This window comes from Bos grunniens, chromosome 22 (assembly GCF_055505025.1).
Source record: "Bos grunniens cultivar Pamir isolate PY7600 chromosome 22, Bosgru_T2T1.0, whole genome shotgun sequence".
In the NCBI taxonomy this organism is placed as follows: Eukaryota; Metazoa; Chordata; class Mammalia; order Artiodactyla; family Bovidae; genus Bos; species Bos grunniens.
In genome coordinates this window covers 46,534,237-46,554,623 of record NC_141186.1, presented here as the reverse complement: position 1 = coordinate 46,554,623, position 20,387 = coordinate 46,534,237, and the positions used below count along the sequence as shown (strand labels likewise).

Below are 20,387 nucleotides of genomic sequence, written 5' to 3'. Positions count from 1 at the left end.
TCAGAGGAGGTGCCTTCAGAGCTGGAATCTAACAGATGGGTAAAAAATAGTGGGCGTCAGGAAATTGAATGGTGGGAGAGCCTCAGCCAATCAGAAGAAAACCAGTTGAAGGCTTTGAGGTGAGTGAGGCTTAGACAGCAGGGCCAGCAAAGCACCGGGATAATACTTTTAGATTGTTCTAGGCGCAGTGTAGAGGAAGGATCAGGGGAAGGAGTATAACTGAGATGGATGAGCAACAAACGTGGCTTAGCGTGGGGTGGCAGACATGGGCGAAAGTGGACAGAACCTCCACCACTGTATCCTAGCTCATCAGAGACCTGCTTCTCATGTAGGTCTTGGAGTTTGAACCAGTGAACAGAACTTCCTCGGATATGTAGAAGAGTAGGAATCTTTACCAACATTGCTTAGTGAGGAAGAATGGAGGATTATAAATGTAAACATCATGCACAGAGTGGGGGAGGGGGAAGCGAGCAAACACAGGGAACCTTTGCAGCAAACAAGGATTTGTCACTCATTCATAACAGCCCAGGCAAGGGGCCAGTTTCACAAATGAAATAAACATATGCAGGCTTTTTTCATTTTCTTTTATACAGTTGGCAGAAAAATACTTTATGTCCCATTTGGTCTTTACATATTTCATAGTAAATGTGTTGTTTTGATCAATTGATCTTTAATTGAGTTTTATTTTTGAAAAAAGAGTCCACTCAACTCCAGAAGTCCGTTCAGCTGGAGTGATGAATGTCCCCTCACTTGCCGCTGTGGCTCTTAAGTGGGATTCTGAGATGTAAGTGAAGTAAATGAGAAAAGTTAAAACAAAAACATCCCCTTCCCCTCAGTGCAGGAACTTGGTTTTGAAATACATTTACTTACCATTAGGGACTCAAAGCCCACTAGGATCTCTTCCACTTCTAGTAGGGCTCCTTACAATTGTTTTCCCTGGCTCACCTTAGCATGCAGGTCTCTAAAATTGCCCCACAGTTCGGTCCCTGCACTCACTTCCTGGGTAATCTCGTTTTCAAGCTGTCTATCCTACACCTCTGCTTGCAAGTCCAGGAGACATCCTCAAGTTGTCAGTTTTAGACAAAACGGAACCTTTTTTTTCCCCCCTCAAATATGCTTCTCAAACAGTTTTCATCTTCTCATTAAGGCTCTATTTTTTAATTTACCTGGCCCAAAGGTCTTAGATGCAACCTTGATGTCTCTCCTTCTCTCATATTATCAGCCAGTCCATCATCCCACGTCTCAGACAGATCTAGAATCAGACCACTGCCTGCTGCCTCCACTACCAGCACTAACTCTTTCATCTCTCATTCAGATTATTCAGCAGTCTTCTCACTGGCCTCCCCACTCAAACACTGTCTTTGCTGCTCTCTGGTTATGTGACCTTGTAGTTTCATGGAAAACTGGGGTGAAAATAGAACTTACCTAATAAAGTTTCCGTGAGTTTTCAGTAAAGAGTCAGACACAACTGAGCATGCACACAAGCAAACACAAAGCACTTAGAATGAGGGATAGTAAGTCATGGCTGTTACAACTCCCATTGCTGCTGTTGTCTACACTGCAGCATGTGGTTTCCATCCAAGACAACCTGATGGCCCAGAATGACGGGTAAAGCGCCAGCAATGACATCTACCTTCCTGGCAGCAGGATAGGAGTCCTTTTAAGGGTACTATCTGGAAAAGCCACACGCATGGCTATCTCACTGACCACAATTGAATCCCACCAAGTTCTAATAGCGTCATTTAGCTAAGCCTGGCTAACAGTTGGGTTTCCATTACCCAAAAAGGGCAGTGTGGCAGTTACTGCAACTAGCAGTTAACTATGCTATGAATAGGCAGTATGTGGTGTGCTGATGACATTTGATATGAGAGGTCAGACGGGGTCTTCTTTGAGACAGTGACAGCCAGGTGACAGTGACAACCAGGTGTTCGCTGGACAAGGAGGGAGGGTAGGAGGGAGCATTCTGAAATGAGGGAAGGGCAAGTATGTCTGTGATAGGAGAAGGCAAGGTAAATACTTGTGCTGCACTGTACATCATGGGCTTCTGAGGTGACAGTAGTGGTAAAGAACCTGCCTGCCAATGCAGGAGGCGCGAGATGCAGGTTCAATCCCTGGATCAGGAAGTTTCCCTGGAGGAGGGCATGGCAACCCACGCCAGGATTCCTGCCTGGAGAATCCCATGGACAGAGGATCCTGGCAGGCTACAGTCCATAGGGTCTCAAAGAGTTGGACATGACTGAAGTGACTTAGCCAGCACACATACATCATACACCACATGCTGCGAAGCATGGTAGGCTACATTCTCCATCCAGACTTTTCTGTAAGGAGTGGTGCCAGAATTTCTCATTCCCCCTTCCTTATATGGGGGACTCCCAGATGGAGTGGCCTGAGAGGCCCCCCCAGATCTTGGGTTGGTGCTAACACCTTTGGTCTGCATGAGAAGCAAAACTTTGAGCCTGACAGTTAAAGCAGAAGTGAGGCCTGCAGAGAGATATGACTTTGAGTTGACTTTCAGCTCCGGCATTTCCTGACTGGGTGACACTGGCAAAGTTCTTAGCCATACTAAGTATTCTCTATTTCCTCATCTATGAGACTGATACTAACATATAACCCATATATATATAACATATATATAACATATAACATATAACTAACATATAACCCAAAGCTTTGGGGACCAAAGCTGCTCAAGATGTAAAGTGCTTAGCCAAGTACTGCTGCATTGAGAGTGGTCACTCAAGAGAGGCTGTTTCTGTTACTCTCCCTTTATCTCTGTCACTCTCTTGAATGACACATTCTCAGTCTTTCCGGATTTGAATGTGAAGTGTTCTACAAATGCATTCCACATCCCAAGAATTTTCCCTGGGAATGTGCGAGCCTACCATATACTATAACTTCTTTCTTTCTTTATGCTTCCTTTAAAAACGTGACTAGCGGATGTGAATAGTTGGTTATAAAGTCATACAGTTAGGGGGCATTTGGTCTGAAGGAATCTGAAGCTGTTTGTGCAGATCCTGATGTATTAATAGTAAGTGAAGAAACAGACATAGGGAGGTGGAGCCTGGTTGACAGTGCCTGACAAAGTGACTTTGGAGAAGAAGAGGTCTTGAGAAAGAGAAGTTGCCTTGCCTCAGGCTGAGTGGTGATGGGAAATTCCTGGGCTAGTTTTTTGCACATCCATGGGTTAGTGAGACAATGTGCATATCTGCAGATGTCTGTACCAAGGGTATGGGGATTATCCTCTGGCAGAAATATTCCTTTTTCTCTTGTAAGCCATTGTCTTGGATTATCAACGTGGTGTATGTGTTCGTGAAGGTGTAGACTGCAGTCAGTTAACCCAGTTGTCTTCCTGGCATCCACCCTGGACATACCCCAGTAATAAGGTACTTTCTTTAACCAGGTGGGCACCAGTCACAGTCACAGAGAAATGCGTAGAGACTGCCACACAGAGCAGGTTCCCTCATGTCCTCAAGGAGCTTGTGAACTAGCAGAGGAGAGACATTAAACTAACTACATAGATATTGCAGATATTCTCTGAACTACAAAGAAAAAGTACAATGAGACCTTTAGAGACCATTGTGTCCCCGAGTATCCTTTGCTGTTCCTTGTTTTTTGAGCCCACTACAGACATTGCTAATTGGTTATAACATTCTTTCCATAAAATATAACTTCAAAATCTCTCTCAACATGGCCCTATGGAAATACATTACCAATCTGTCAGACGTGACTCTTGAAGCTAATCTTTTTTGCCATCTAAGAACTGGCCCATTCCCCAGCCCTCCCTGGATCATCCATTTATACAGATAAGCACTCTGACCAAAGGCTAAAATGCATGTGCCTCAGGACTCCAGCTAGAGGCCGGGGGAGTCTAGTGTCCCACTGGTCTGGCTCCTGGGTCAGAGCACTGCACAGTGTGAATGTTGCAGGAACCGTGTGTCATCAAGAGCGTGGACTCCCAGTCAGTAGCATCTGCAGCTGCCAGGGAGCCCATCTCAATTTGCTGTGTTCTATTCTGAGGCTTCTTTTCCAAGGTCCAACCTGTGTGTGGCATTGCAGGCTATAATTTATGTTATTTAAAAGCTCTGGTAGGAAAGTTGTTCTTTGTTCTCATGAATTATTTCTTAAGGAAAATATATGTTTTGTGGAGAACTTGAGGGCAGCCTCAAACTGAGGACATCACCACAAAAACTTGGTCTCTCATTTTCCTGCCCAGGATTTCTTCTCTTGTGCTTAAATGGGTGACTCAAAATGAAGAGTTTCCTGCTCCACCAAGATAAACCTGAGAGAGGGAGAGAAAGGGCAGCTCTCATTTTTAAGAGGCCTGTCAAGTCCCACGATTTGTGCAGGCCTTGACTTTGGTATTTAATTCATCAAACAGTTATAATTCTCATCACTGTCCAATGCATTTCATATCATCTGTGATTCAACACAGATTCTTTCCTAAGGAAGCATACATCTGTCATGCTATTAATGTTTGCATTTCCAAAGTTTCTTTTATGTTGTGAAAAGATATTTAATATTTAAGACTCTTATTTAAGTGACTCTTCATTTTAGGCTCAATTTCTCACCTCTTGATACATTTCTGCACTCTTGAGAAGTGCTGGAGAAACATGTGAGCTTCCTTTTTAATAGTGGCAGCTATAAGTAGGAGGAAGGAATCAAGAAATCATGCTCGTATTTCTGTCTTCCTAAATTGAGAGACCTTTCAGCATGAAAGTGCTTGGAAATTGGTTGTTGGGTGGGTGGGGTCTGCCTTTTGAGGACATTCTCTGGACCATTCTGGAGCATCTATGAGATACAAGACACCTTGTTGGTTTGAGTTTATCCCTTTGATCTTTTATTGGGCTCCATCCACGGGGCAGGGCCATATGATAGGTTCAAGAAAGCCCCAGTCTTAGTGTCTGTGAAGACAGAGTATTCTTCACAGGGACAAAAGAATGGGAAAGGCAGGAAGGAGGTTCAGACCATAGGATGCCTGGTTTCGTTATCTTTCATATTCTGGCAGTTCCAGTGTTACAAACTCTAGAGACATAGAGAGTTTGTTGGCATAATTCCCAAGTGTTTGTGGCCATTTTTAACATGTGAGTTGAATTGAATTTGTACATTCTAAAGTCAAATGGACAGAGAAGCCTGGTGTGCTGCAGTATTTGGGGTCGCAGAGTCGGACACGACTGAGCAACTGAACTGACTGAAAGTCAGATACCTGCCCCTCCTCAAATTTACTTTCTATGGAACATCATATAATTACATAATGTCTCAATGTCATTGTATTTCTCACCTGTAAAATGAGGATAATAAAGAGAACCTAGTATTGGGTTATTGTGACTTAGGGGGGTGATGCAAATAAAGGTCTTAACACTGTGCCGGCTGACAAGTTCACACTTGATAAAGTTCACACTTGTTAGTCTCTATGAAAAGACTTGAAAATGATGTAATTCTTACATTTGGTATTTAATATATGGATAATGTTAATTCCATTCCAGATTAGAAAATTGCTTTTCAAAACACTGCACGCTGTAATGGCAATTACAAACACCATGACACTAAACCACAGCTTAAAAGTCTCACTGTAGAAAAATAGATAAATATGTCTCCTAAGTATTCAATCTTTTTCCGCATACCTATAATCTCAGTCCCTTCCCTGTGCTGTTGGCATAGCTATTATGTCTTATTTTATTTATTGACTGACTGCCTTTTCATTGTTCTTAGAGTATCAGCCTTACTTTATATGCATGGATTCTTGTGCATGCTTCCTTAACCAGCAATAAAGGGAACAGTTACTGTGCTGCAAAGCAAGAAAAACTGGCTTTAAATTAAGTGACGTTCTTCAAATGGTCTTGCCTCTGTGTACAGCAGAGCGTCTCAGCTTTGGCACGGTGGGCGTATGGGCCGTGTAATTCTACCACTACATATGGTAGTGGGGGCTGTTCTGTGCATTCTAGGAAGTTTAGCAGAATGCCTGGTTTCTACCCACCAGAGGCCAGTAGCTCTTATTCCCTCCCGGGCCCCAGGTTTTGACAGCCCCACATGTCTCTGGACAGTCCTCGGCAATAGGGAACTGTCGGCATACAGGAAGAAGGAACTGCTCTCTGTTCCTATGGAAGCACTTTCATAGTGCTTTTGATCACCGGACAGAAGAACCTCAGGTCCAGCTTTGCAGAAGGCTACCAAAAACTACCCAATACATGCACTGTCAAAGTCACAGATTATCTCTTGACACTAAGACTTAAGGTAGCAGGTGAAATAATCAACACCATAACTTTATGTGGGGAAATGACTTGGCTTTGGTTGTTATTTTCCTCCCCATTTTGGTCCTTCCATTTGCCGATGACAGCCAAATGAAGTTTTACAGTTAATCTTCACTTCTTATATAATGATTTTTTTTTCTTTTTTCTCCTTATTTTTCAGCTCCCTCAGGCACAAAAGGTAAAACTCTTTTCCATCACATTCCAGTCATCCCCAGAACTCACGAATCATGCATGCCTCCATGGTCTTGTGCGTTCGGTGTTGTTCATGACCAGTGAAATGGTTTTCCTCTTAGGACTTCAGGAGCCTGAAGTTGGACAGGAGCAGAAAGACCCACAGACTTGACTGTCCACTAGCCCTTTGCCAAATGAATCCCACCAGAAAGCCCTTTGGTGGCCATTGGTTTGGGGATGAATCTGTGCTCAACCATTTTGCTAAGAATTCGCAAATAATAGCTGAAGAATAAGTTTGTCACATTCCTTCCAACATAACATTTCAGATTGTCCCTGGGATACTTTCCTCGGGAGATAATGTGAATAATTATTAAGGCCCAGTAATTATTTTAGTTTCTGAGCTCTTAAGCCAAATCCCTAAAACTCCCCTTAAGTTTCATTAATTGAAAAATCAGCAGCTACCTTGCTTGTCTCAATACCCATACCACCCAGAGAGCATTAGAGCAGAGTTCTTGCCAACAGTCAGACCCTTTCACTGATCCTTATTATCTGTCTGAGATGAAGTGGTGCCACCATGTAGAGTGTTTGCTGTCCAGAACGATTACGTGTGGTTGCAGTGCTGGCTTTGTTGTATCATCCATGGCTTGTCACTGCATTCTAAGGACAGTTGTGGCAGAGTACATATCACATGATGCTTGGTGTGTGGTTCCTGTGTATTTCACAAATGCAAGCAAGATTTTCAGACAACAGAGCAATTTCTGGGGCTATAATGTGAGTTGGTTTCAAGAGTTGAGGTAAGGCACCAACTTAATCTGACCCTCCTAAGCTCTCCACTTTGGAGCAGAGATGATTTGGTTTTGTCTCACTAAGATAGCACAACTGCTCTACAAAAGACAGTCTGTTCAGACCATATGGACAACCAGAGGCCTAGAAATCATCACACAGTTACTCAAATACGTTTGAGATATTTAAACAAGGCAAGACATGCTAGTGTGTGACTTGGCTTGTGGTGATGTTTGATTACACTTCAGTGCCATCACAAAAGGACTGAACACTTCATTAAAAGTTAAAGTATTTGAGTAGAGCAAGAGCTTCCAGGGTAAATATATGGTCAGAATTCCACATTATCTGGAAGGCTTGGCATCTTTGATAGGTTATGCTTGCTTAATTGCCCACATTAGAAATTTCTTTGCAAAGACTTAAACTGAGTATCTAAAAATGGACTGGCCTCAACTTACTGGTACTTATTCATCAAATTTCCACTAATCCATAGACAAAAGCATTCTGTTATAGAAGATTCCTCATGAATTTGAAGTGTCATCAGCCATGGAATTTTAAAACAAAGTTCAAAACAAACCAGCACAGAATATGGTAATAACAAATGTTGCTGGGCCATATGAGTTCTCAATAGCACTTAGCTCATCACTCTTTTCTTCTATTGTCATATCTTGACTCACATTACATGCCCTGCAAAGTGAAGCACATTATTATTTATGGTCATAGAAAGTTCAAAAGTGAGGAAGATGCTCCAGTGGCTTTTCCTCTGTCCCAGAGATGTTATACTGCCCAACAGACTTGTTCTGCAGCCCTGGATGACAAAAAATAACCCTGCCTTCCCTTCCTCACTGTGGCTACAAATTGTCTTCTTTCAATTAAGACAGAGAAAGGTGTTTATTTTAAACAAAAAATTAGAGGGGTCTTGTGTGAAATGATTTCAGAACTCTTTGGATAGTTTCTGGGCAGTTCAGCTCTTTGGAGGAGTTTGACTGTAAACCTTGGGGATCTAGGCTGGAAGCTGAGGTGGTTTGAGGAGAGGCACATTGCAGACTGAAAGCATTCCCCTCAGGACCACTGGTCTCAGTAGATGATGTATGAGCATACCTGCCCCTCACGTTCCTTCCCTTCCCCTCCCCAGTGTTACCAAAGGCTTTTGATAGAAAGTTCTTACAAGCATCAGTTCCCCTCAAATAATTATCTTGCTAATGAATTATCAAGATATGACAAAAGAGCCCAGAAAGAATGTGATGCTTCTCTTCTTTCATTAAAACTGTGTATCACCTGCCTGAATTGCCTAGATGGAGTCAGAAAGAAAGGGAGACTGAATTTGAAACCCCAACAAAGCAAAGGCTTTCAGAAACAATTGTTTTGAGAGATTTCTTCCCGAAGACTTTGACATTACCCATAGATTTCACTCATCCATGTACATGATTATAATTAGTCCCTTCCAAACCCAAGAGTTTGTTGTTCTGTGGGTAAAAGGGAGGTATCTCCAGCTGCTGTGTCTTTGGCCGGCTTTTCACATGAGGTCATGAGTGCATACGTTGAACCATATGGTGTCTACATTTGTGCTGTGTTTTTGTTGGAATCTCTCTTTGAATCATCTGCAACTGTTTTCTCTATAAATATTTTAAATAGTTATGTCTCTGTAAACATGCTTATTTTAATCTCTTGGCTGATCTACAACTAAAAATGTCCCATTTGGATATCCCTCTTATGTGTAGCAGTAATTAATGATTGTTGTCTATAAATTATCATTTTTGTGATTCTAATAATTTGAGAGTTTTCCAAATATTCTAACCCTTTTGGCTATTTTCTAGAACAATGGTTTGCACCAAAAAAAAAAAAAAAAGGTTTTATTTTTCCTTTGATTCTTAAACACCTCTGAGATAATTTCTAGATTCTATAAATTTTAACCCTTAATACAAAGTAGGAGTGATAGTATACTAACTGGTTATAAACTTGATCAATAAATATTTTCACCAAATACATAGGCAGTGTTCTGAAGTCTTGGTTAAAAAACTTGTAGCAATACAGACCTGAAGCCTTCAGGCCAATACAAATCTGTTCTTTTTAGTGAAAATTGAACCACTTTCTCCTTTGGATACATTGTTCTTGAGTTCAATAATGGAGAAAGGTCCATATTTTGTAGAACAGTACAACAGTTTGCATTTTTTCTCTTATATTATTCTTGACGTCTACGAAAATGTCTGGGAGATTCCATTTTATAATAATAACAGAATTGCCCAGAGTTGTTTGCAAATGTATATTCGGTAGTCACAAAAACAGTCCAGTTTTCAAACTGCATATTCATCTAAGTAGGTTCTGTCTATAGGAACTAGACATCAGTTGTTCACTGTGTGATTAACTTAATCTCTGTAACATGGAGCCTTGAATACTTAAAAGAAAATAAACACTTTTGGGGCATTTCAAATTTGGCTGTTTATGTGCTTAACTTTTCAATACAGGTGCACCTTTCCCTTCATTTTATGTTGTCTTTACACAAATTTGGAGTTTCTCAAAGACAGTGTCTTGAAGGTCTTGAAGGTACTCTGTGTCTTGCCTGGCATCATATTAGTTAATATAGGCTTGAAAATTCAGAGCAGGCATAAGCATTTTTCTCAAAACCATAGTTAAAGAAAAACACATCTCTAATCCTGTTTGGAACAGCAATTGATGGAGTCAGAGCTCTACAGTATGGCAAAACGATCCCTGTTTAATAGCCAGACCATGTGTTTTGTTTCCTGTTAGGAATAGCTTCACTTGCCTTCTTGAACAAACACAGCAGGGTTTGAGATCTGTTGTTCTATGCCTGCTGTGATATTCTGTGCTGCTTAACTTGTATGAGGACTCAGGAGTGCATAAATTAGCTTCTTAAATGGAGGTCGATTTTTGGTTTTTCTTTCAGGATGGGACTGTTTTATTAATCTCTCCCCCTAAGTATAAATGGGATCCTGAATCCATTTGCATTTTCTTTATATCCTTGTTTATATTATATTTAGGAGGAATAAATGGAAGCAATCATTTATCTAAAGACTTCTTTCCTTTCTTCCTTTCTTTCTTCTTGTTCTTCAGGTGTAAACTCATGCGAGTAGAATTTGGCCAGCTCTTATCTCAGTGTAATCAGATTTCAGCAATTGTGGAGCATCATTTATCATTCCTTGTCTCATTTAACTTCTGCACTTTGAAATGTTGACTTGTTGAAAATAGAAAATTGAAAGTTTGCAAAGCTGCTGTTTTCAGAGAACTGTAGGTCTAGTGATTTTAGTGTTTCATTACAGTTATATAAGCGGCTAAATGGATGCAAATGAAGTGCAAAATGGAGAGGTGATAGCTATTTACGTTTGGGTCTGGTTTATGACTCATTTGCTTTTACCTTGACTGGCTTTCTGTGTAAGCTATTATATTTTGTTTTGATGATTCTGTTTTCTCCCTCATCATTTACTCTTATAAGAACACATGCAGGCATCTTTTATATGCATTATCGAGCTGGGGCTGTTAAAACTGACTAAACCCAAGAGTCGGAAAAACGGTAGCAGTACAATGAGCTATGACTTAAACTAGTAGATTTATTTTGTGGATAAGGCAAGGGAAGGAGAAACGGGAGCAAGCTCAATCACTTCAGCTCCCCCCGTGGTCAGAGTGATGGAGTCTGTGGAGACCTCAGTTACAACATATTGTTCCACCACAATGATGATCACAGAACTGAGCATTTTCTTCTTTGTGGTAGTTCTGTACGAGTGTATCTATGGCATTCCAGAGAAGCTGCCCTGTTGCTATGACAGGAGGTAAACTTTGCAAGGTTCACAGCCACGTGAGTCTTTTTCAGGGCACGAATACTGGAGTGGGTTGCTATTTCCTCCTCCAGGGGCTCTTACCCACCCAGGGATCAAACACAAGTCTCCTGTGTCTCCTGCTTTGAAGGTGGATTCTTTAACTGAGCCACCTGGGAAGCCTTATGTGAATCACGGCCAGTCCCTTTCCCATTGGCCCTGTTAAACTGTGTGTTTCAGACCATAAAGAAATGAATGCAAAACCCTCAGATTAAAAGTGCATGGCTTCCTGATGGCGGGATGACCCTCAGAAGAGTGCACTGGGGCTCTGGCTGAAGCCCCATATGGGCTAAGGGGGGACCAGAGAGCTCTATTTTGGGAGCAGGATGCTATTTGCATTTCTTATTTAGAGGAAATGATTTGTTAAATTTAAACAACTTTATAATATATCTTTTTTGTGTATCTGGGAAAAAGTGTTCAAGTTGTACCCATTTTCAGATATATTTGAACTTTTATAGCATTTATGTACTGTTTTATAATAAGGAAGAGAACAAAGTGACAACAGAGAAGTACATGAGCAGCACTTTCCAGGGCCCACCCGTGATGAGTGCTTAATTCAGTGAAATACTGCTGCTAATGCTAGTCCATGCCTTGTTCAATAGAGACACATTCGATACAAATAAAGCAGAAATGGTTTTAAAACACTGGTATACTTTGTGTTAAAAAAAGACTAGATATTATAAAGTAAAAAACCTGAGAATTGATTTTAAAATCCCATACGTGTATCAGCGCTTTCTAGTCCCAGACTTACTTTTTAGTGTCTTAGAAATTTAAAGTCTTCTTTCAAAAAATCCTCCTTTAGTTAAGATGTGAATGTCTTCTATCATTTATTTAAATCAAGCACAACTATAAAATATGATTCTCTTGAGGTGTTGAAACAATGCAAACTCTACTCACAACATTGCTAAAATGAAACTGCCTTTTCTTTTGAAAGTCAAAAAACATCTGAATAAAAATAGTGGGATTTTAAAGCTTATTTTAAATTGTTCCTACATCCCCCACAAAGAAATTTATATACCTTTCTTTCCATACAGAAAGGAAGGCAGAGGATTGAGAAAATTTATTTTGCAAAGCCCAGTGAATGGCAATATTGTGCCATTAATGTCAGCATAATCCATATTAATCTTAGAGAGGATATTCCTGGACACTGGATATTCTGATTTCCTTGCTTCTAGATGCAATTCTGTAGGTCATTCTTACTGATCCTCAATTGATATTGAACTCAAAATTGGACTGACATTTTGAGGTTACCCCTGTATTTATTGATAGACTTAGAACACCAGTGTCTATCACTATATACGAGATGTATTTCCTGAAACATCAGTAAATAAATCTACACTTTATTGATCAAGACCCTGGAAAAGTGTATCATTTAAAGGACAGCTGTATGGAGTAGCTTAATGAAGTAAAGAATTAAGCAAACTAGAATGTGTGAACTTGAGCCAGAACACTTTTTTTTTTTTTTTTCCTGATTGTGTTACTATGTTTCCATTATCTCAGAGAGGCTAGGAAGAGAGAGAGAACACTCAATGAACAGCATTTCAACACAGGACTAAGCAAAATCAATATAATTCAGTGATTGATTTGAAAGCTAAATAAATCTATGTCAACATATAAATCCAAGTCAAATCTATATTAAATCAGTGGTGAATCACCATGAGTGATTTTAATCTGACACTATAGTTCTTCACTTTAGGGGATTTCCTGAGTGGCAGGTGTAGTAGGTCATTCTCATGACTTACTCTAGAGAAAACCTATACTTGCACTGTGTATTCACAGGCATAGCCTTTATCTTCATCACTTTTTTGGCATAATTTTTTGATAGAAACAATTCTAATTTGCACCAACAAAATTTGTCTACTTTTATTGTTTCTGCATATTAAAGTTGGAAAACTGGTTTGCCTTTTCAGTTTTTTGTATTAAAATCACGTATCTGTTGATCTGATCATAGTTCAGCCCCCTGATCCTTTTTCCTGTCACATTAGTCCCAGGTCACACCCCCAATTAATGGGTATATATCCAATACAGCCCAGTTCCGTGAGAACTGGAGGGATGGCTCTGTACAAGCTTCCACACATCTCGTGCCAAAGGATTCAACTGAAATGACCCTCTGGGGTAAACTGGAGCAATTGTGCAATCATGTACAGCAAAACTACTGAGAAGTCCAAAAGCAGAAAGTTAGATGTTTATCCCTTCAAATTAGCTGGAAGGATTTTGGAAAACCCATCCTAGTTTCATGAGGTAGAAAAATGTCAGGCAAAGGACTAATGCCATGGTATGGACTTTCTTTTTCCAGAAATGACTAATGGAACTGAACCACTCGCTGAATCATGAGCCCTGTGTGCTTGGATTGGACCCATCCTTGTTTGCCCAGGGCTGGGACACATTAGATGATTTGGCTGGGTGCTTCTGAAGCATCTCTCCTTTCGTTCCTGACCTCCTTCCTCTCTAACAATTTCCTTCCCATTGTGCATCATTCCCTACCTTCTTTAATATTTGCAGTGCCAACTACCACCACCTTGAACTACTTTCTAAAGCATGTTATCTAAGTCATGGGATAAAGGAGAAATTTTTTTTTTTAATTTTGTATATGTAATTTGAATGCAGAGATAGATGACGTTCAAGTTTGGGAGAGCAGTGGATGGATTTCAGAGAAGCTTAAGGACTTCTCTCCCTAACCTAGCATGGTTGTTATGAGATCAGTTGCACTTATTGGATGTGTCAGGCACTGTATTAGGTGCTTTACATCCATAATTCTATTTAATCCTCCCCCAAACTCTTGGAGTTACTCCTTTTAGAGATGAGTTGCTTGGTTGCCTCTTTTACCACAGTCCAAGATCCTTAAGGCAAAACATATCATTTGTCTTTGTACCCTGAAAACAGGAGGCTGAGGGTAGAATGATTTGCTCAGGGACTGTAGTTTCAGGTAGGCCAAGGCACAAATCTGCACCCTCCTGCCTTTTGTGACCTAGAGCAAGGTACCTTCCCCTTTATCTTTAATTGACTCAACTGTAAGATGGCTTGTAGACACTTCACCAGGGTTAAATTTAGTGCTATACAGATGTTAAATGTTTAAAGCAGGGTTCAGTAATAGCAAGACAAGTTTGGAAGTAAAACATCACTGGGTGAATAGGTGGATGGATAGATGGAAGGATGAATAAATACAAAATGACTCAACAATTTTGAGTTATTTGTTCAGAGATAATTCAGGCCTATTTGCTTCTGTAGCTCATTTCTCCTCTCTGTGTTTCTTTCCAAGGAAATCATAGGCTTCAGCTAAACTATTTTTTAAAAGTCCTTTCCCCTTACCTCACTACAAACAAAGCTAGTGGAGGTGATGGAATTCCAGTTGAGCTATTCCAAATCCTGAAAGATGATGCTGTGAAAGTGCTGCACTCAATATGCCAGCAAATTTGGAAAGTTCAGCAGTGGCCACAGGACTGGAAAAGGTCAGTTTTCATTCCAATCCCAAAGAAAGGCAATGCCAAAGAATGCTCAAACTACTGCACAATTGCACTCATCTCACACGCTAGTAAAGTAATGCTCAAAATTCTCCAAGCCAGGCTTCAGCAACATGTGAACTGTGAACTTCCTGATGTTCAAGCTGGTTTTAGAAAAGGCAGAGGAACCAGAGATCAAATTGCCAACATCCGCTGGATCATAGAAAAAGCAAGAGAGTTCCAGAAAAACATCTATTTCTGCTTTATTGACTATGCCAAAGCCTTTGACTGTGTGGATCACAATAAACTGTGGAAAATCCTGAAAGAGATGGGAATACCAGACCACCTGACCTGCCTCTTGAGAAACCTGTATGCAGGTCAGGAAGCAACAGTTAGAACTGGACATGGAACAACAGACTGGTTCCAAATAGGAAGAGGAGTTCGTCAAGGCTGTATATTGTCACCCTGCTTATTTAACTTCTATGCAGAGTACATCATGAGAAATGCTGGGCTGGAAGAAACACAAGCTGGAATCAAGACTGCCGGGAGAAATATCAATCACCTCAGATATGCAGATGACACCACCCTTATGGCAGAAAGGGAAGAAGAACTAAAGAGCCTCTTGATGAAAGTGAAAGAGGAGAGTGAAAAAGTTGGCTTAAAGCTCAACATTCAGAAAACGAAGATCATGGCATCTGGTCCCATCACTTCATGGGAAATAGATGGGGAAACAGTAGAAACAGTGTCAGACTTTATTTTTGGGGGCTCCAAAATCACTGCAGATGGTGATTTCCGCCATGAAATTAAAAGACGTTTACTCCTTGGAAGGAAAGTTATGACCAACCTAGATAGCATATGGAAAAGCAGAGACATTACTTTGCCAACAAAGGTCCATCTAGTCAAGGCTATGGTTTTTCCAGTGGTCATGTATGGATGTGAGAGTTGGACTGTGAAGAAAGCTGAGTGCTGAAGAATTGATGCTTTTGGACTGTGGTGTTGGAGAAGACTCTTGAGAGTCCCTTGGACTGCAAGGAGATCCAACCAGTCCATTCTGAAGGAGATCAGCCCTGGGATTTCTTTGGAAGGAATGATGCTAAAGCTGAAACTCCAGTACTTTGGCCACCTCATGCGAAGAGTTAATTCATTGGAAAAGACCCTGATGCTGGGAGGGATTAGGGGCAGGAGGAGAAGGGGACGACAGAGGATGAGATGGTTGGATGGCATCCCTGACTTGATGGACGTGAGTCTGAGTGAACTCCGGGCGTTGGTGATGGACAGAGAGGCCTGGCGTGCTGCGATTCATGGGGTCGCAAAGAGTTGGACACAACTGAGCGACTGATCTGATCTGATCTGATCTGATCCCCTTACCTCTGTGCTGTCATAAAACTTTTGCCCCTATCAGCAGCAACAGCATACAGGTACCAGCCTCCCAGACCCTCATTACAGTCTGAGTTTGACTTCATTATCGCAGGCAAGATACCCTAAGAGAAGATGGCAAGAGCAAGTAGAGGATGCACAATATAAAATGGATAATGCTAGCCCAGAGTCGTGTTCAGATTCCAGTACCAATTCTCAGTGACTCATTCTCCTCTCTGAGCTTCATTTATAAAATAAATAAAAGGTCAGGATTAGAATAAATTCATTCAAGGATCATTTGCTGAGAGATTCTTACATACCAGGCTCCCTGTGCCTTTCTGTGGATAAAGAGAGGAACCATTCCCAGCCTCTGCCCTTAGAGTTCACAGGCTCCACAGAAACCCCAGCTTTGCTTCCAGCCCTGGAGTTCAGTGACTTTGCTGTATTAACCGTTAGCACGAATTTGGTCTTAGATTATATCTTAGGTTGCTTTTATGATTATTTTTGTGGTGAAGTTTGAAGACTTTCTTTTCTCTCCTTGCTATTCTCTGAAACTCTGCATTCAGTTGAGTAAGAAAGCCTACTAAGTGAACAGTGCAAAGAAATAAAGGGAAACAAAAGAATGGAAGAGACTGGAGATCTCTTCAAGAAAACTGGAGATATGAAGGGAACATTTCATGCAAAGATGGTCACAATAAAGGACAGAAATGGTAAGGACCTGACAGAAGCAGAAGAGATTAAGAAGAGCTGGCAATAATACATAGAAGAACTATATGAAAAAGGTAGGTCATAATGACCTAGATAACCATGATGGTGTGATCATTCACTTAGAGCCAGACATCCTGAAGTGCGAAGTCAAGTGAACCTTAGGAACCATTACTACAAACAAAGCTACTGGAAGTGATGGAAATCCAGCTCTACTTTTTCAGATCCTAAAAGATGATGCTGTTAAAGTGCTGCACTCAGTATGTCAGCAAATTTGGAAAACTCAGCAGTAGCCATACTGTAAAAGGTCAGTTTTCATTCCAATCCCAAAGAAGGGCAGTACCAAAAAATGTACAAACTGCCATACAGTTGTGCTCACTTCACATGCTAGGAAGGTAATGCTCAAAATCCTTCAAGCTAAGCTTCAACAGGATGTGAACTGAGAACATCCAGATGTACAAGCTGGATTTAGAAAAGGCAGAGGAACCAGAGGCCAAATTGCCAACATCTGTTGGATCCGAGAGAAAGCAAGGGAATTTCAGAAAAACATCTACTTCATTGACTACGTGAAAAACTTTGACTGTATGAATCACAACAAACTGAAAACTTGTTAAAGAGATGGGAATACCCAATCAACATACCTGTCCCCTGAGAAACCTGTATGCAGGTCAAGAAGCAATAGTTAGAACTATACATGGAACAATGGACTGGTTTAAAATTGGAAAAAGAGTACATCAAGGTTGTCTATTGTCAACCTGCTTATTTACCTTATATGCATCATGTGAAATGCTGGACTGGGTGAATCACAAGCTGGAATCAAGATTGCTGGGAAAAATAACAACAGTCTCAAATATGCAGATGATACCAGCCTAATGGCAGAAATCCAGCATCCACTAGATCATTAAAAAAGCAAGAGAGTTCCAGAAAAACATCTATTTCTGCTTTATTGACTATGCCAAAGCCTTTGACTGTGTGGATCACAATAAACTGTGGAAAATCCTGAAAGAGATGGGAATACCAGACCACCTGACCTGCCTCTTGAGAAACCTGTATGCAGGTCAGGAAGCAACAGTTAGAACTGGACATGGAACAACAGACTGGTTCCAAATAGGAAAAGGAGTATGTCAAGGCTGTATATTGTCACCCTGCTTATTTAACTTCTATGCAGAGTACATCATGAGAAACGCTGGGCTGGAAGAAGCACAAGCTAGAATCAAGATTACCGGGAGAAATATCAATAACCTCAGATATGCAGATGACACCACCCTTATGGCAGAAAGTGAAGAGGAGCTAAAGAGCCTCTTGAGGAAGGTAAAAGAGAAGAGTGAAAAAGTTGGCTTAAAGCTCAACATTCAGAAAACGAAGATCATGGCATCTGGTCCCATCACTTCATGGGAAATAGATGGGGAAACAGTGGAAACAGTGTCAGACTTTATTTTTGGGGGCTCCAAAATCACTGCAGATGGTGATTTCAGCCATGAAATTAAAAGACGCTTACTCCTTGGAAGGAAAGTTATGACCAACCTAGATGGCATATTCAAAAGCAGAGACATTACTTTGCCAACAAAGGTCCATCTAGTCAAGGCTATGGTTTTTCCAGTGGTCATGTATGGATGTGAGAGTTGGACTGTGAAGAAAGCTGAGTGCTGAAGAATTGATGCTTTTGAACTGTGGTATTGGAGAAGACTCTTGAGAGTCCCTTGGACTGCAAGGAGATCCAACCAGTCCATTCTAAAGGAGATCAGTCTTGGGTGTTCATTGGAAGGACTGATGTTGAAGCTGAAACTCCAATACTTTGGCCACCTGATGCGAAGAGCTGACTCATTTGAAAAGACCCTGATGCTGGGAAAGATTGAGGGCAGGAGGAGAAGGGGAAGACAGAGGATGAGATAGTTGGATGGAATCACCAACTTGATGGACATGGGTTTGTGTGGACTCCAGGAGTTAGTGATGGACAGGGAGGCCTGGCTTGCTGCGGTTCATGGGGTCACAAAGAGTCAGACATGACTGAGCGACTGAACTGAACTGAACTGAATGGCAGAAAGCAAAGAGGAACTAAAGAGCCTTTTGATGAGAGTGAAAGAGGAGAGTGAAAAAACTGTCTTAAAATTCAACATTCAAAAACTTAAGATCCTGGCATCCATTCCCATCACTTCATGGCAAATAGTTGGAGAGAAAGTGGAAGCAGTGTCAGATTTTATTTTCTTGGGCTCTAAAATCACTGTGGACTGTGACTGCAGCCATGAAATTAAAAGATGCTTGCTCCTTGGAAGGAACGCTATGACAAACCTAGACAGCATTTTAAAAAGCAGAGACATCACTTTGCCAATGAAGGTCTGTATAGTCAAAGCTATGGTTTTTCCAGTAGTTATGTACTGATGTGAGAGTTGGACCATAAAGAAGGCTGAGTGCCGAAGAATCGATGCTTTCAAATTGTGCCAGAGAAGACTCTTGAAAGTCCTAACCAGTTAATTAACTGGTTAGGAGATCTAACCAGTTAATCCTAAATCAGAAATATTCATTGGAAGGAGTGATGCTGAAACTGAATCTCCCATAATTTGGTCACTTGATACAAAGAGCTGACTCACTGGAAAAGACCCTGATGGTGGGAAAGATTGAGAGCAGGAGAAGAAGGAGGTGACAGAGGACAAGATGGTTGTATGGCATAACCAACTCAATGGCAATAAGCTTGAGCAAACTCTGGGAGATAGTGAAGGACAGGGAGGTCTTGTGTGCTGCAGTCCATGGGGTCGCAAAGAGTTGGACACGACTAAGCGACTGAACAACAAGTGAAGTTTGAGAACATATGTTTCCCATTTCCACTTTGTTAGGGAAGGTTTTATGGAGGAAGCAGCATTTCAGGGGGTCTTTAAACAGGGGAAAGAGTTTGTCCCAGGGCCTTGAAGCCCTGACTGTTGGCTGTGTTTTCAGGCATTAGGGAGACGTCTAAGCCATGTTTGTAAAAATACAAATCTTTGGCCACAGTTGGGGGGTGGGGAAGGGCGGTGGTGTTCAGTTATGTGGCATAGCTGATCATGAATATTAGCCAAAATCCAATGCCCCTAATAATTCCTGTTTCCTTATTTTGAGGATTCCTGAAATAAGCCTGTTGTATACTGTAAAGCAGTGCCCTAAGATAGCTTTCAGATATGTTACTCTGTAATATTCTCTTGTGCATGAGTTTGCTTATATATATGTCCCTGGTCAAAGACTGCATCCTTCCTGTCTAGATGTTTACCCATAAAATGTAGTCCCTGCTTAATGACTTAGATCTTTGAAACACTGGGGCGGGGTTGGGTGGGGGGAGAAAGAGCAAAAAAATTTTCCTGAGTAGAGATAACTTTATTAGAAAAAAGTTATTTTGAGATTCTCATTCAGATGTTCTAACAGTATCTAGCATTATCATTCACAAAGTTGTCCTCAGGTTGTTAAAAAGAGAAAAAGAGAACAAACAAATTCAACATTTTAGTTCATACAAGATGCAGTTAAAGTTCAAAGAGGGAAATCTGTTTACTTTTATATTTAGGCAACTTAAAATACAGTGAATCCCATAGAAATTCAGAATCTCCAGATCTCAGATGAAGGTAATAATGATTCTGTAAAAAGAGGAAAAGTCTTGGCTTAAAAGCATTGTGTCATTTATGTAGCATTTCAAGGATTGAGTTATGACAATTAAGACAATCAAATGCAAAGCAAGGTGGAAATATTACTTAGAAGGTTTGCTGCTTCTTTATTATTTTTCACTGCTACTTTCTTAATGCCTTAAGTTATTTAGGGTTCAGGCATTTTACAAGAATATTGAAAAAATGCCAGTACAAAATGGGAGTCTAGACAGTGGTTGGTGTTCTTAATTTGTC

General features: G+C 40.8%; 1 protein-coding gene across 6 annotated transcripts in view; it reads left to right on the top strand.

The window, feature by feature from the left end:
- Positions 1 to 20,387, top strand: part of CACNA2D3 (calcium voltage-gated channel auxiliary subunit alpha2delta 3) — a 900,680-nt gene that overhangs the window by 658,767 nt on the left and 221,526 nt on the right. For 2 of the 6 annotated variants that reach the window (XR_015151528.1, XM_086367461.1), the window contains exon 14: positions 6,409 to 6,426. The exons of the other annotated variants lie outside the window; for them this stretch is intronic. Coding sequence is in view for 1 of the 2 variants with exons in the window: in XM_086367461.1 (XP_086223587.1) it covers positions 6,409 to 6,426 (18 nt within the window). In the remaining variant the exon portion in view is untranslated. The remainder of the gene's footprint in view (positions 1 to 6,408; positions 6,427 to 20,387) is intronic. 6 annotated transcript variants of the gene reach the window in all.